We start from the raw sequence: 18,017 nt of genomic DNA on the forward strand, positions 1-18,017 counted from the left end.
AGTTATGCCTGCATAACGGTCAAGTCCAACATTACGCCTAGATAAGTGGTCCTCTGTTCTGGAGAAAGCACACTCTTCTTGGTGTTTAGTCTTAACCCCAAATCCTTCATGTGGGCAAGGACGACATCTCAATGCCGGACAGCCAACAATTACATTAGAGTTAATATTAATCAATCGTCGATACAGTTTAGAATGTGGATGCTACAGCGACTCAGTGGGGCCAGAGCCAATTCATAGATTTTAGCAAGGTGCTGGTGGGAGTGCAAGGCTTTCTTGGGAACTATGAAGTACCAGCTGTAGAACCTGGACTCTCTGTCTAGTGGAGGGAACACCTTCATGGCCTCGTTCCTTAAGAGACTGTATACTTCTTATTCCATGACCAGAGCCTGCTCGGGTGTCATGGAAGTAGGACAAATACTATTGAACCGGGGGGGGGGGGGCAAACTGAGACACGTCTGGCAGGCATGTTTGAGTCGCATTTGTATACGAAACACAAAAAGAAGTAAAGATTTATGTCATGTTGGTCCTTGTGTCTAGTTTTGTGCTTCCCATTAACATAAAATGTGTTAGTAAATACATTACATTAACCTTCTGTAAACAGAAATAAGACAAGATTGTTGTGGTAAGTTTATTACTTTCTCATCTATATGTATGTCTTTAGATTTAAGGTATTTAAAGTAGTTACATTTTATTGATTTGATTATATTTGACATTTATTTATTTATTTCATATTTTCAGACTTCAGAATGAGAATTTATCTTAAAGGGATTTAGATGCTGTTTTGCCCATCATATTTTTCTTTGTATTTAGTTCAGGTCTAAACAGAATAATATAACATTTAGGTGTAAATATACAGAACAGCAGAGCAAAACTGGAGGCTAAAATGGCAAAGATCTCCACAGCTACAGTGAATTTTCCAGGAGAGCTGACATAAGCTGGAATAAAGGTGATCCACACTGCACAAAATATGAGTATACTGAATGTGATGAATTTAGCTTCATTAAAATTATCAGGCAGCTTTCTAGCTAGAAAAGCCAAAACACCAAAAGCACCCAAGTTACATTCTAAAATTATCTTTTCCTTGTAGTAACTCATGTTTTTGTAAGGGTATGGAGGATAAATTGTTAACCAAAGCACACTAATAAGGACCTGTATGAGAGTTAACGCAACTACACTGAGTCTCTGTTGTAGAGGACCAAATAATTTCATGACATTACTGCCTGGAAGTGTAGCCCTGAAGGCCACTAAAACAACTACTGTTTTCCCCAGAACACAGGAGATACAGAGTACAAATGTGATCCCAAAAGCTGTGTGGCGCAATATACAGGACCACTCAGAGGGCCGTCCAATGAAAGTAAGTGAACAGAGGAAACACAGAGTCAGTGAGAAGAGCAGCAGGAAGCTCAGCTCAGAGTTGTTGGCCTTAACAATAGGAGTGTCTCTTTCTATTAGAAATAAAATGGCTACTAACACAGTTAATGCAGCTCCAACTAATGAAAAAAGTATTAACATTATTCCCATAACCTCTGTAAATGAGAGAAACTCTATAACCTTTACCACACATTTATCTCTTTTAGCGTTTGACCAATATTCTCCTGGACACTGCTCACAGTTATTTGAATCTGAAAAATAATAATGATTATTACTATTGGGAAGGAAAACAAACATTATTTGTTTATTTATTTAATAATTACATTGTTCAAGAACTGTATCTTAAATAGTAATAGGAGGATACACAATGAACAATTAGCAATTTGTCTTTGAAACTTGGTGATGCTGAAGTTACCTGTCTGGTTACTGATCTCTCCCTCTGCACATGGTATACAATCATAACAGCAGACAGGCCTTCCTTTCTGTGCAGCTTTTCTGGTTCCTGGAGGACAGCTTTCACTGCACACAGACCTTGGCTTCTAATGTGAACAATATATTATGGCTACAACCTTTAAATCATATGGTTTTGACATCATGAATTTCATAAATCATCATTGTTTGTTAACCTATGAAATCTAAGCAGTTTAATAGAATTTTACATTCATTAAACTGATGTAAATAGTACATTTTCTGTATATGCTTTATATATAGTATATTCTTGTTATAACAAGCCTAATTTAATTAAACATATCATTAATAAGTCACAGTACATTTATTTATCTTAGAATTAGCAATGTATGTACCTTTCTTTTCTCTCCAGCCCACACTATATCTTCAGTATTTAGGACAAACTGTTGTCCATGTGGCAGAGAGGCATCATAATAGCCCACAACCTTAAACTCCACTTCTCCATTCAACCCTCGTTGCCAGTTCACCACATCATACTTTGCAGCTGTTGCCCCAGTGCTGTCAAACCAAATCTGTTCTCCTACTTTAGTGGTAAAATTGACTTTTTCAAGAGACATCACGACCTTTACAAGAAAATGCAAACATGTATTTATATCGCGACCATATCACACATGTACAGAGCCTAATTTTCTTCTTTTCTTTGTGTTACCTGCCATGGTTGTATTGTCTTGTCTTTTTCACAACTCTGATTTTCTGTGCATCTCAACAGACTGTGTAGAGAATGTGCAACAGCATAAACTGCATTGTAGACATTATTTACATATCTTAATTCTAAAATATCCTTACTGTATTTTTTATATTGAATTATGTCATTGTATTTGCTGCAGTTGATTTTAGTTTGAAAATTGTTTCCCTCTGTATGTAAGCATGGGATTGCTGTTTGCCAAAATCTGTTCATAGCATAATCAGCAAAACCACCAATGTTCAATTTTCCCACATCAAAACCAATGGCTCCAGACAGAACATTATAACTTGCTGGTGTTACAAATTCAACAGCAGTAATCCATGCTTCTACACCAATCATCTGGTAGCCAGTGACATTCTTTAGAATCAGCTGTTCTATTAAAATGTTCATATCAAAGTAAGCAAGAAATACAATAATTACTTTGGCAGTGCCTTTCTTAATAGAATGAGCCACGTTCATGATTTTGGCAGGATTTGCCCGATCAAACTTTTCAGAGTACTCAACACATATTCCCTCCTCTTTGGCTGCATTTAAAAAAATAGTAATTCCATTGTTTCCATAGTCATTATCACTGTACACAGCTCCTACCCAAGACCAGCCAAAATGCTTGACCATATATGCCAATGCTCTACTCTGGTAGTAGTCACTCGCGATGGTCCTGAAGAAAGAGGGGTACTCTTTTCTGTTGCTTAAACATTCACATGTAGCAGCATGACTTATCTAAGGACAGAATAGCAAACATGAATAAGTACATCCTGTTTTTGATGCATCTTAAATTTAGACAGAACAAGAGACATTTCCACAGGAGCCTGTTAACAGATAAAAAATAGTCTTAACCTTTAATCATAAAACAACATTATTATCTTTAAAAACTATAATTATGTACTATGCACATTATAAATCCCAAGATATATTTATCCAGTATATATAATTCTGACAATAACAATAACATCAGCCTCTTTACTGCTATCTCCTGGTAAGGTTTGCAGTGTACAAATTTTACAGTGGCTATTCTGCGTATATGCATATATATGGAGAGTGGGTGAAACTGCCCAGAAAGTAACCTAGAATACAGGATTAAACCTGGCCCCTTAATGTGTCAATAATACACTGTGCCACTATATCTAAAAACATATATGTATATATATTTTCTTAAATGTAGCTGTTTCTCTATAAATTATGATAAGAATCCAATTCATATTTTTATTGTGTTTTGTAACTATTAAATGTATTAATTTTATATAGTGACAAAAATCTTTAGTACCTACCACTGGGATTGTAAAAGGTCCTGTAGTTTTTGTAAGCGCTATAGTAGGAGTAGACTCTGACTCCCCTATGATGGCTTGTACCACTGCTTGTTTAGAGCAGGCCTCCTTCGCTGTCATGTCCTGACCATTCATAAAAGCCATGGCTGCTTCCATAGATAACAAGCTTGAAAGACAATTGTCATAAATCTTGTACCCAACTGAAATATTGGGAAGCAACGTGTTACTTCTGTTTATTTCTTCAATTGCAAAAATCATGATCTGAGCAAACCGCAATTCCGTAAGGTCCGTTCTACAAATACATAAAACAAATAACATTTTTAATTCTTATGAAAAAATAAAAGTAACAGTGGAGACATTGTAATGCAGAAAAATACACATCATCAAAAATAACTAATCAAACTAATCAAACCTAGTGCAGATTAAAGGTGGAGGTTTTTCAGTATATTGCAGTGACTGCATCTGTGTTTCACGATGTATTGAAAACACAGCTCCAATTATGACATCTCCATGTTGAGATAACAGAGGATATCCTGGGTCTTCCAGAATATGGCAATTTTTTCCCTTTGCTAGGCAAAGAGAAGAGAGTAGTAGAAGGAAAAACATTACATATTCTGACTGGTGCTTTTGCAGAATCAGTCCTGAACAGTGATAGTCGTTCTATATTTATAGACATGCTCTGCGTGTTCTGTATATGACTATGCATTATGGACTAATCAGAAAAGTTGTTTAGCTTTGTGGCTTTGTGATGTCATTAAGGGACATGATGCTACTTGTGATTTTTTCATTCATTCATCCAAGACAATATTAATTATATATCGCTAGTTTTTGGCTTGTGTCTGCTGGTAATGCATGTGTTCTCAAATAGTGTTCAAAATGTTGTGTTTTAATTCTTGTAAATGATTAAAGTAGGCCAGTTCAGCACCCAATCCCTTCTACTAGCAAGTCATGCTATTATAATAGATGCGGTATGCAGTTAACATTGTCTTGCTCAAATATGGGACTTCTGTGAAAAAGATGTTTTCTGGATGGAGGCGTTTGTTGCTCCAAAACCAGTATATACCATTATGCTTTGATGGAGCCTTTCCAAATGTGCATGCTGCCCATTCCTCAGTCACTAATGCACTCTCATACCATACATAAAACAAAGTAAAACAACATAAGGCTACATAACAGAAAACACAAGGCTAAGGACTAGTAAGTGTCCTCGCCACATAAAGTGCATCATGTGCAACCTGGTGCAAACAGTGCAAGACAAGACAGTGCAAAAGACAACACAAGACAGTCTATGACAAATACACAAAACACAAAATAAAACAACAAAAAAATATTCTGTGCAGTGTGCAAGACAGAACGTCTATAGGTTACCTATGTAACCCTAGTTCCCTGAGGGAACGAGACACTGCACTGCAACGCTTTGGGAATGCTTCCGCATTGTCCATGCTCTGAATAACGTGTGTAATCTGGCCAGCGGAGAGACACAATGTCACCAGTGAGGTGATGTCACAATCAGGAACCATGAGACCTCTGTCTCTGAGCCACCACTGGAGGGGTCTCAAATGCAGGAGGCCAAGTGGAATCACATTGGACGCTGCTGCCATGAACCGGAGAAGCCTCTGGAACTGCTTCACAGTGAGTGACTGGCCTTCTTTTACTCTCTTGACTGCCGTGAGGATAGACTCTATCCAAGCGGGAGACAGCTGAGCCCACATCAAGGTTGAGTACCACACTACACCTAAGAAGGTGGTTCCCCGGCCTGGAGAAAGCACACTCTTCTTGGCATTTAACCCCAGCTCCTTCATACAGGCGAGAACAACATCTCGATGCCGGACAGCCAGAAGCTCTGATCGAGCTAATATAAAAAAATCAAGTCAAATTTTATTTGTCACACACATATACAAACAGAGTACAACATGCAGTGAAATGCTTTGTATGACTGTCTAACATTTAAGCATAAAATGTATATAGAAAATAGTAAAAAAAAAACATACAAATATATATATATATATATATATATATATATATATATATATATATATATATATATATATATATATATATATATATGTATTTACATGAATGATTATGGCATATATTGTAAGTACAAATTAAAGTGATTTAGTAAATGTCCATAAAGTGTCCATGTGCAGTATGGTGTGCTATAAAGTGGCACTGCACTGTTCAAGTCTAGAGTGACAGTCCAGAGTTGAAGTGTCATAGTTGTGCAGAATTGAGTGACGATGCAGAGGGAGGTCCAGTACTTGATCTTGGGTGTTTCCTGGTTTAAAATCCGAATGGCCTGTGGGAAGAAGCTCATCCTCATTCTGTGTTTGCTTTCAAGGAGCGGAAGCACTTCCCTGAATGCAACAAAGAAAATGGTCCATTGTTGGGATGGCTGAGGTTCTTCACAATCTTCCTGGCCCTGGTCCAGCACCCTGTCGATGTCCTGCAGGTTAGGGAGCTTGGTGCGGATGGTACGTTCAGCTGAATGCACCACCCTCTGGAGGGCTCACCTGTCCTGCATGGTGCTGTTCCCGAACCAAGAAGTGATGCTACCCGTTTAAAGTTTAAAAGGTCCTTAGCATCTGAAAGGGGAATTTAAAGTATCTTAAGCATCTCAGATGGTACAGATGCTGCCGGCCCTTCGTTACCAGGGTGTTGATGTGGCAGGACCAAGACAGGTCCTGTGTGATGTGAACACCTAGGTACCGGTTCATTCTCTCTACTGGGGTCCGGTTGATGACCGCTCCTGCTTTGTGCTGAAGTCCACTATTAACTCCTTAGTCTTGCTGACGTTCAGGAGAAGATTGTTCTCCTGGCACTATCTCTCTAGGTTTTTAATCTCCTGTAGGTAAGCAGTTTTGAAAAATAAGCAGGAGAACAAAGAGATGCGGCAGCAGGTGAAAAGGGATGAGGCGAAAGCCAAGGAAAACGCATATGAGGAGCTGTATGTAAAGTTAGACACTAAAGAATAAGAAAAAGAGTTGTACCGATTTGCCATGCAGAGGGACCGAGCTGGGAAGCATGTGCTGCAAGTTAGAGCAATAAAGGATGGAGATGGAAATGTGTTGACTAGTGAGGAGAGTGTGTAGAGAAGATGGAGGGAGTATTTTGAACAGCTGATGAATAAGGAAAATGAGAGAAAGTGAGAAGGTTGGATGATGTGGAGATGGTGAAGCAGGAAGTGGATAGGATTAGCAAGGAGGAAGGCGAGAGCAGTGATTAAGAGGATAAAGAGTGGAAAGTCGGTTGGACTAGATGACATACCAGTAGAGGCATGGAGATGTTTAGGAGATATGCAGTAGAGTTTTTAACCAGGTTGTTCAACAAGATTTTGGAAGGTGAGAGGATGCCTGAGGAATGGATAAGGAGTGTGCTGGTACCAATCTTTAAGAATATAGGAAATGTGCAGACCTGCAGTAACTACAAGGGAATTAAGTAGATTAAGATCAGTCACACCATGAAGTTATGGGAAAGAGTAGTGGAAGCCAGACTGAGAGAAGCATTTGCTTTGAGAATGTTGATGGAGAAGTATAGAGAAGGTCAGAAGGAGTTGCATTGTGTGTTTGTGGATTTAGAGAAAGCATATGACAAGGGTGCAGAGACAGGAGTTGTGGTATTGTATGAGGAAGTCCGGTGTGTTAGAGAAGTATGTGAGGGTGGTGCAGGACATGTATGAGGACAGTGTGACAGCAGTGAAGTGAGGAATGACAGACTGGTTCAAGGTGGAGGTTGGACTGCATCAAGGATCGGCTCTGAGCCCTTTCCTGTTTGCAGTGGTGATGGACAGGTTGACAGACGAGGTCAGACAGGAGGCTCCCTGGACTATGATGTTTGCAGATGATATTGTGATTTGTGGTGAGAGTAGGGAGCAGGTTGAGAAGAGCCTGGAGAGTTCGAGGTATGCGCTGGACAGAAGGGGAATGAAAGTCAGTAGGAGTAAGACAGAGTACATGTGTGTGAAAGAGAGCGAGGGCAGTGGAGTGGTACAGTTGCAGGGAGAAGAGGTGGAGAAGGTGGAGGAGTTCAGGTACCTGGATGGAGAATTTGTTAGAGAAGAGAAGAAAAATGTGCAGGCAGGGTGAAGTGGGTGAAGAAGAGTGGCAGGGGTGATTTGTGATAGAAGAGTATCTGCAAGAGTAAAAGGGAAATTTTAGAGGACTGTGGTGAGACCTGCGATGTTGTATGGTTTAGAGAGGCATTGACTAAAAGACAGGAGGTGGAGCTGGAGGTAGCAGAGCTGAAGATGTTAAAGTTTTCTTTGGGAGTGACGAGGATGGACAGGATTAAAAAATTAGTTTATTAGAGGTACATCGCATGTAGGATGTTTTGGAGACAAGATGAGGGAGGTGAGATTAAGATGATTTGGACATGTGCAGGGCATGGACATATGGTATATATCGGCAGGAGAATGCTTAGGATGGAGCCACCAGGAAGAAGGAAAAGAGGAAGGCCAAGGAGGAGGTTTATGGATGTGGTGAGGGAAGACATGCAGGTAGTTGGTTTGAAAGAGGCAGATGTAGAGGACAGGGGGGTATGGAGACGGATGATCCACTGTGGCGACCCCTAAGGGGAGAAGCCAAAAGATGAAGAAGAATGAGGCAGGCCGTCTCATTGTTGTTGAAGATCAGGCCCACCACAACAGTGTCATTAGCAAACTTGATGATGGTGATTGAGTTGAAAGTGGATATACAGTCATGTGAGTACAGTGAGTACAGGAGGGTGCTCAGAACACAACCCTGCGGAGCTCCAGTGTTGAGGGTGAGGGTGGATGAGGTGTGTTTCCCCACCCGTACGGCTTGTGGTCTGTCTATCAGGAAGTTGGAGATCCATGACACAGCGGCAGGGTGAGTCATAGGACCTCCAATTTGGGGATGAGCATGGAGGGAATTATGGTTTTGAACGCTGATCTGTAGTCCACAAACAGCATATTTGCATAATTCCATAGTCAGTAGTCCAGGTGGCGCATCGTAGTGTGAAGAAGATGAGCAATGGTGCGGTTCTGGTAGTATGCGAACTGTAGAGGATCTAGTGTGTCTGGTAGTGATGAAGTCTCTGACCAGTCTTTCAAAGCACTTCATCACTACTGAGGTAAGGGGTATAGGGCAGGGCGGTAGTCGTTGCGGCAGGCGGGCTGGGGTTTCTTTGGGACAGGACCAATGTGGACTGTTTGAAGCATGAGGGGACAACAGACTGTTTCAGTTTCACAAAACTAGACTTGCGTTATGTCTACCACTTGGTACTCATAAAGCAGCGAGATGCATGGAAGAGTGCTTTCAACATCCCCATATGGGACTACGAATATCAGGCAATGCTGCTTACCCTCACAAACTCCCCAGCAGTCATCCTCGCACGATTCAACAACCTTCTCCGGGACATGCTTAACACATTCATCTTCATATATATAGATGACATTTTCATATTTTCATGGTCCCTTCTGGAGCATGAAGAGCATGTCAGGAGAGTCCTGACCCACCTCTTAGATCACGTGTTTGGAAAGCCCAAGAAGTGAGAATTAAATGTTCCTTCAGTTTTGTGATTCATCATAGCCACAAGCAGCATTCAAATGGACCTACGGAAAGTGCAAGCTGTCGCTGAGTAGCCCACCCCAAACACAATCATGTACAATAGTTCCTTGGATTTGCAAACTTTCATTATAAGTTCATTAAGAATTAAGCTTTGTCGCCGCTTCTCTGTCCCCACCTCAACAATCTACCGTTTGGTGGACACCCAAGGCCTTCCTGGAAGTCAATGACAGTTCAACTTGACTCCCAATCTGAATATACCAGATCCAGGCTTGCCTTTGGTGGTAAAGGTGTATGCTTCTGATATTGGGGTGGGGGCTGTGCTGTCCCAAAGAGGGGCTGACAACAAGCTACACCCATGTGCCTTCCTCACCCACAAACTCACTCCTACCGAGATGAACAATGAAGTGGGGAATCAGACGCAGGTCTTCACAGATCAAAATAAATTTTAGTACCTTCTTTGATGGGTTTTAATTTACCCTCACATATCTTTGTGGGTCCAAAAACCTTAAGCCCAATGGATTTAAAGCATTGTTCTGCAATTAATTTTTTATTTACTTATTTCTTTAATAAAATGTATGTCTCAAAATTATTATTAATATCATGAATTATTAATGTCAATAAATATCATTTAATACTGATTATAAACATTTTTGTTATTCTTGTTATTTTTTTCATAGACATAAATAAGACTTTATTTTTAAGTTTATTCAGTACTCATCCATAGCCATATTATTTGTGATTACATTTCATATATATCTAAACATTATTGACTTGATTACATTTGATATACTGTGTGTAAAAGGAACATCAGCAAAAATAATAAATAGATTAGAGCAATAAAGTTTAAAGGGATTTAGAAGCCATTTTCCCCATCATCTTTTTCTTTGTGTTTAGTTCAGGTTTAAACAGAATAATATAACATTTAGGTGTAAATATACAGAACAGTAGAGCAAAACTGGAGGCCAGAATGGCAAAGATCTCCACAGCTACAGTGAATTTTCCAGGAGAGCTGACATAAGCTGGAATAAAGGTGATCCACACTGCACAGAATATGAGTATACTGAATGTGATGAATTTCGCTTCATTAAAATTATCTGGCAGATTTCTAGCTAGAAAAGCCAAAACAAAGCATAAGAAAGCCAGAACTCCAATATAACCCAGCACGGCCCAGAAACCTATAGGTGAGCCCAAGTTACATTCTAATATGATCTTTTCCTTGTAGTAGTTCACATTCTTGTAGGGAAAAGGAGGAGAAATTGTTAACCAAAGTACACAAATAAAGACCTGTATGAGAGTGAAAGCAAGTACACTGAGTCTCTGCTGTAGAGGCCCAAACCATTTCATGACATTGCTGCCTGGAAGTGTAGCTCTGAAGGCCATTAACACAACTACTGTTTTGCCCAGAACACAGGAGATACAGAGTACAAATGTGATCCCAAAAGCTGTGTGGCGCAACATACAGGACCACTCAGAGGGCCGTCCAATGAAAGTAAGTGAACAGAGAAAACACAGAGTCAGTGAGAAAAGCAGCAAGAAGCTCAGCTCAGAGTTGTTAGCCTTTACAATTGGAGTTTCCTTTTCTTTTAGAAATAAAACAGCTACTAACAGAGTCAATGAAGCTCCAAATAAAGAACAGAGAATTATTATTATACTAATAACCTCTGTAAATGAAAGAAACTCAACAACTTTTAACACACATTTATCTCTTTTAGCATTAGACCAAAGGTCTCCTGGACACTGCTTACAGTTTATGGAATCTGCAAAGTAATCATAGTTATTATCATTAGGAAGGAAATATCTTATAAATGTATTTTTTAATACCAGTTTTTAGAAACTGTAAGCTAAATAGTAATATGATGATACACACTGAATTATTAACATCTTGTAAAAGCTGAAGTTACCTGTCTGGTTACTGATCTCTCCCTCTGCACATGGTATACAGTCGTAACAGCAGACAGGCCTTCCTTTCTGTGCAGCTTTCCTGGTTCCTGGAGAACAGCTTTCACTGCACACAGACCTTGGCTTCTAATGTGAACAATATATTATGACTAAAACACTTAAGTTTTTACATTTGTTTAATCTTTCAAAACCCATGAATTTCTTAAGCCATTGTTTGTTTACTGCTGAAATCCAAGCAGCTCAATGGCAATGTAAAATTTACATTGAAACACTACACTATAGCAATTTTTGAGGAATTTAATTGGGAATGTTTAATGAATATAGAACATTATGGTTATATTCAAATATAGATTGTTGTTAACAAATGTTTAAAAAAAAATCATATTTGTATGTTATTAAAAATTATGAAACAATGTATTTACCTCTCTTTTGTCTCCAGCCCACACTATATCTTCAGTATTTAGAACAAATTGTTGTCCATGTGGCAGAGAGGCATCATAATAGCCTAAAACCTTAAACACCACTTCACCATTTAACCCTCGTTGCCAGTTCACCACATCATACTTTGCAGCTTTTGCCCCAGTGCTGTCAAACCAAATCTGTTCTCCTACTTTAGTGGTAAAATTTACCTTTTTTAGAGACATCACAACCTTTAAATAGAAAAGTAAATACATATTTATAATATGACAATATAAAATTTACAATATTTGCTTTGCTTCTCTTCTTTGTGTTACCTCCCATGGTTGAATCGTTTTCTCTTTTTCACAACTCTGATATTCTGTGCATTTTAACAGACTGTGTAGAGAATGTGCCACAGCATAAACTGCATTGTAAAGATTATTTGCATATCTCAATTCTAAAATATCCTTACTGTAGTTTTTATATTGAATCATTTCTTCATATTTGCTGCAGTTGATTTCAGTTTGAAAATTGCTTCCCTCGGTATGTAAGCATGGGACTGCTGTTTGCCAAAATCCATTGACAGCATAATCAGCAAAACCACCAATGTTCAATTTTCCCACATCAAATCCAATGGCTCCAGCCAGAACATTATAACTTGCTGGTGTTGCTATAGCAGCAGCAGAAATCCATCCTTGAACACCAATCATCTGGTAGCCAGTGACATTCTTTAGAATCAGCTGTTCTGTTAAAATACTCATCTCAAGATTAGGAAGAAATAGAATAATTACTTTAGCTGTGCTTTTCTGAATAATGTCAACCACTTTGATGATTTTGTCAGGATTTGCTCGATCAAAGTTTTCTGCGTACTCAACACATATTCCCTCCTCTTTGGCTGCATTCAGAAAAATAGACATTCCACTGTTTCCATAGTCATTATCACTGTGCACAGCTCCTACCCAAGACCAGCCAAAGTGCTTGACCATATTTGCCAATGCCTTACTCTGGTAGTAGTCACTCGCTATGGTCCTGAAGAAATATGGGTACTCCTTTCTATTACTCAAACATTCACATGAGGCAGCATAACTTATCTGAGGAGAGAGTGACAGGTTAAATATAAATATATATATATAAACTTTCTTTTCGGCTTCTCCCGTTAGGGGTCGCCACAGCGGATCCTCTGCACGTTTGATTTGGCACGTTTTACGCTGGATGCCCTTCCTAACGCAACCCTCCCCAATTTATCCGGGCTTGGGACCGGCACTAAAAGTGGCTGGGGATGGTTCCCTGACCGGGAATCGAACCCGGGTCGCAGCGGTGAGAGCGCTGCATCTTAACCACTAGACCACCAGGGGACCTATATATATATATATATATATATATATATATATATATATATATATATATATATATATATATATATATATATATATATATATATATATATATATATATATATATATATATATATATATATATATATATATAAAAATAGTAATTTGCAATGTATCTTTTGAGTTTGCACTTTTTGTTTGATTCGAATGATTCAAATAATTGATACTTACCACTGGAATCTTAAAAGGTTCTATAGTTTTTGTAAGTGCTATATTAGCAGTAGACTCTGACTCCCCTATGATGGCTTGTACCACTGCTGGTTCATGGCAGGTCTTATTTGTTATGTCCTGACCATTAATAAAAGCTATGGCTGCCTTCATAGTTAAAAATCTTGAGAGACAAGCATCATAAATCTTGTAACCAACTGAGATATTTGGGAGCAAGGTGTTACTTCTGTTAATTTCCTCAACTGCAAAAGTCATCATCTGAACAAGCCGTAAAAAAAGAAGGGATAATCTACAAAATACACATAAAAATCATGAAAATGTAAAATATCTTGTACTGAAACTGAAAAGAAATATATAATGGAGATATTCAGATTATTATTAAGCAGAAAACTACACATTCTTCAAAATGACTAATGTATCAACTAGAACTTACTTAGTGCAGATTAAAGGTGGAGGTTTTTCAGTATATTGCAGTGACTGCATCTGTGTAGCACGATGTAATGAAAACACAGCTCCAATTATTACATCTCCATCTTTAGATAACAAAGGATATTCTGGGTCTTCCATGATATGGCAATTGTCTCCCTTTGCCAGGGTAAGAGAAGAGAGTAGTAGAAGGAAAAACATTACAGATCCTGACCAGTGCTTTTTAGAGTTAGTCCTGAACATAGAAAGTCTTCCTATATTTATAGACATGCTCTGTGTGTTCTTTGTATGACTATACATTATGGACAAATCAGAAAAGTTGTTCAGCTTTGTAGCTTTGTGATGTCATTATGGGACCTGAGGCTACCTGTGGGTTTTAAGTTGTTTTTGTTTAAATTCATTTATCAAAGACCACACACAGTAAAAATCAAATCAAATCAAATCAAATCAAGTTTTATTCATCACATACACATACATACAGGGTACGACATGCAGTGAAATGCTTATTATGACGGACCAGCATGAGGAAATAGGATAGGGAAAAAGAAGGCAGATAAATTAAGTATAAACAAAAAATATATAAAATAAAATATAAGAATATAAAGATATAAAAGATATATAAAGATTTATGTATGTCAGACAAAAGAAAAATATGTATTTTTATGCTTATGGCATACAGTGGAACAGTAAACAATGAACATTAAACAATAGAAAATTTTTTGGTGGTTTAGATTGTCCATAGAGTGTCCGTGTGCGGTATGGTGTGGTTTAAAAAAAAAGTCCGTAAGTGTCCGTGTGCGGTATGGTGTGGTGTAAAGTGTCCAAAAGTGTCCATGTGCAGTATGGTGTGGTATAACAATGACCATAAAGTGTCCGTGTGCGGTGTGGTGTGGTATAAAATGAAATAAAATATAAAGTGCACTGTGCTGTGCAAGTCCGGAGTTTAAAGTGTCGTGGTGCGAAAGGTGAGATATGTATAGAGAGAAAGTGTGATGATGGAGAGAGTGGGCCAGTTTTTAGATCCTGGGTGTCTCCTGGTTTAAACTACTAATGGCCTGCGGGAAGAAGCTCCTCCTCATTCTTTCTGTGTTTGCTTACAGGGAGCGGAAGCGTTTCCCCGAACGCAACAGAGCAAAGAGTCCATTGTTGGTATGGCTGAGGTCCTTCATAATCTTCCTAGCTCTGGTCTGGCACCGCGTGCTGTAGATGTCCTGCAGGTCAGGGAGCTCGGTGTGGCTGGTACGTTCAGCTGAACGCACCACCCTCTGGAGGGCTCGTCTGTCCTGCATGGTGCTGTTCCCGAACCAGGAAGTGATGCTACCCGTCAGAACGCTCTCAATGGTGCAGGTGTAGAAGGGCTTAAGCACCTGAGAGGGAAGTTTAAAGTCCCTTAAGCGTTTCAGATGGTACAGACGCTGCCGGGCCTTCTTCACCAGGGTGTTGGTGTGACAGGACCAAGACAGGTCCTGTGTGATGTGAACACCTAGGTACCGGAAACGCTGTCACACCAGTGGTTGTTCACCATCAGACACACTCCTCCTCCTCTTGACTTCCCCGACTCCAGTGTTCTGTCCATGCGGTAAACCGAGAAAAACTCGGCCGGCTGGAATGGCTTGGTTCGGTACCGCTGGGTTCAGCCATGTCTCGGTGAAGCAGAGAAGGTTGCAGTCCTGAATGTCTCTCTGGAACTTGACCCTTGCCCTGAGGTCGTCGAGCTTGTTCTCCAGTGACTGGACGTTGGCTAACAGGATACTAGGTAATGGAGCGCGGTGTGCGCGTGCCCTCAGCCTGTTCCTGATGCCGGCTCATTTCCCTCGCGGACGCCGGTACGGGTCGCGTCCTTTGTTCTCCCACAGAATCTCTCTTGGCCAGCATGGGTCCGGGTTTAAAAACAGGGAAAAGTGAGTGCATTGTACACCAATAGATATAAGAGTGTCTCTGTCATATCTAATGGTGTCCATCTTGTGTAGATGGAACTGTAACTACTTAGATAAAAGTATAAAATAAACAAAAAAAGAGAAAACGTAGCCGGAGCAGTCGTGATGGCAGCCGACCCCACCGGCGCCATCTTGTCAATTTAAATTTTTTTATTATATAGTCTTCCTATATTTATAGACATGGTCTGTGTGTTCATTGTATGACTATACATTATGGACAAATCAGAAAAGTTTTTCAGCTTTGTAGCTTTGTGATGTCATTATGGCACCTAAGACTACCTGTGGGTTTTAAGTTGTTTTTGTTTAAATTCATTCATCAAAGACCACACACAGTAAATTATATACAGCCATTTTTGTTGGCTTGGGCCTGCTGGTCCTACACGTGCTGTCAAATAGTTTAGCCAATGTTGAATTTTTATGTTTCTTGTACATGATTACTTACTAGTAGTGTGATTGATTAAGCTCTTAGACCTCCTTGACATCTAGACTATATCCTGTAAATAAATTAAGCATTTTATTCTTTGTTTAAACTTAATTTGTAATAATTGATATTTTTTATTTTTTATATTGTATGCCTGTCTGGTATATTTTTATTGTTTGCAATAAAAAAATCAGTCATACTTAGTTCAGGCCAATGGTTTCTCAGTGGTTATAATGCTGGACTACTGTTCTAAATGTAGTACTGCTACAATTTTAAGAAAAACCTTTAGCTCTAACTGCTTGGTTGTATAAATGAAATAAATGCTCTAATTTATTTTGTAAATTTAAATTTATTTACACTGTCTTTTATGTTTGAAATGCTCATTCTCTGTACAACAAACTTTGCAACCTTAAAATGCAGCTTTCTTACCAGTAAGAGATAAGGGAATGTATATCCGTGGCCATTTCAGACTTTGAACTTACATATACAGTAATCCTTCGTATCGTATCACGGTAGTTACATTCCAAAACCTCGACTGATAAACGGAAAAAAAAAAAAAATGCTATTTTACTTGTGTGAAATTGTGTTCAAATCACTGATGATCTTACATGGTGCACTCATACTGCAGCAGTGGTGATAAAAGCTCACCACCATTTCTTTCTGATGGGATGCATCACCATATGATATGGGAACAACACTCCCTTCAACTACAAAGTGAGTAGTGCGAACAGCCAGCACATTATTGGATAAGATCACAACATTGTCATGTCACAGCATTGGTTTGGAACTGTGGTTAACTGTATGGGAGACTTGAACTTTATCAGGTTTAGCAGTTTCAGGGTTTGAGGTTCTTAAAGTCTGTGCAGTAAGACAGTGTAAACTGAAAATGATCAAAGAATAGGGATCACATGCTTGGCAGGGGTTAAGAGGTTTGGTCTGCTGGATGTACTCCAGGTTCTTATAGTAAGTGAGAAAATAGGTACCAAGCTGTCTCGTGCCAGTGGCTTCATTCCTCAAACACCTGCTTGACGGCGAGCATTTCTCTGTACCTCACACTATGCTAATAAATGCAATAGGGCTGATGATGCACAGATGAAAGCAATGTTCTTCAGGTTATGTTTGTAACCATGATTTCCAGAGGGAACGAGATGCTGCATAATTAGTCCAATGGAAAGCGCTGTGTCACTGACATCACGACTTGGAAGCATAAAAGCACATAGTCAAGTCAAGTCAAGTCAAGTTTATTTGTATAGCGCTTTTCACAACAGACATTGTCTCAAAGCAGCTTTACAGAAAACAACAGTGAAGGTGAATGGTGTGCGTTTGTCCCTGATGAGCAGCCGTGGCGACAGTGGCAAGGAAAAACTCCCTTAGATGATATGAGGAAGAAACCTTGAGAGGAACCAGACTCAAAGGGGAACCCATCCTCATATGGGTGACATCAAAAGTTTGGTCATAAATCTTTCAACAATACAGAACAATTTGTGATCATCATAGATCCAGCATCAGCTTCTCCATGCCAGGGCCTTTAAACACTCGGCATCTACTTCTCCATGATCATCCATAGGTCCATAATCTTCACGAGGTGGGACGTGACTGGAGCTGGCCAAACCTCAGGAAGCCTCGGGATGGGGAGAGAAAGAGAAGCAGTGGAGAGGAATTAGCGTAGCTGCTGTTCATGATATTAACAGCACAAGTTGATAATGTGCATGTGATCAGATGTTCTGGAGCACAAGGTTGTGATGTGATGTGTGTGATGTGTGTTATGTGTAGGCTTTGCTAAAAAGATATGTTTTTAATCTGCACTTAAACTGGGAGAGTGTATCTGAACCCCGAACACTGTCAGGAAGACTATTCCAGAGTTTAGGAGCTAAATGTGAAAATGCTCTACCGCCTTTAGTGGACTTTGCTATTCTAGGAACTACTAGAAGCCCAGAGTTTTGAGATCTCAGGGAGCGTGACGGATTGTAGCGTGTTAAGAGACTGGATAGATACATGGGAGCCAAACCATTTAGTGCTTTATAAGTGAGTAGCAGTAGTTTGTAGTCTATTCGAA

The 18,017-nt window shown here is 39.4% G+C and overlaps 2 protein-coding genes across 2 annotated transcripts; both read right to left on the reverse strand.

Moving 5' to 3' along the window:
- Positions 1 to 759: 759 nt before the first annotated feature.
- On the reverse strand, positions 760 to 5,501 carry LOC310732679 (extracellular calcium-sensing receptor-like; the record flags this gene model as incomplete). Its single annotated transcript, XM_083553294.1, has 7 exons — positions 760 to 1,622; positions 1,787 to 1,910; positions 2,175 to 2,402; positions 2,489 to 2,620; positions 2,945 to 3,244; positions 3,793 to 4,081; positions 5,395 to 5,501. The coding sequence occupies 7 exons, from the start codon at positions 5,499 to 5,501 to the stop codon at positions 760 to 762; spliced, it is 2,043 nt and encodes a 680-aa protein (XP_083409420.1).
- Positions 5,502 to 10,160: 4,659 nt separating this feature from the next.
- Positions 10,161 to 13,804, reverse strand: LOC310732627 (extracellular calcium-sensing receptor-like; the record flags this gene model as incomplete). The annotated part of the gene is made up of 6 exons (XM_083553240.1): positions 10,161 to 11,074; positions 11,219 to 11,342; positions 11,639 to 11,866; positions 11,951 to 12,706; positions 13,181 to 13,466; positions 13,611 to 13,804. 6 exons carry the CDS (start codon positions 13,802 to 13,804, stop codon positions 10,161 to 10,163), a joined length of 2,502 nt encoding a protein of 833 aa, XP_083409366.1.
- Positions 13,805 to 18,017: the final 4,213 nt, after the last annotated feature.

Source organism: Silurus aristotelis, assembly GCF_946808225.1.
Source record: "Silurus aristotelis genome assembly, chromosome: 10".
Classification (NCBI taxonomy): domain Eukaryota; kingdom Metazoa; phylum Chordata; class Actinopteri; order Siluriformes; family Siluridae; genus Silurus; species Silurus aristotelis.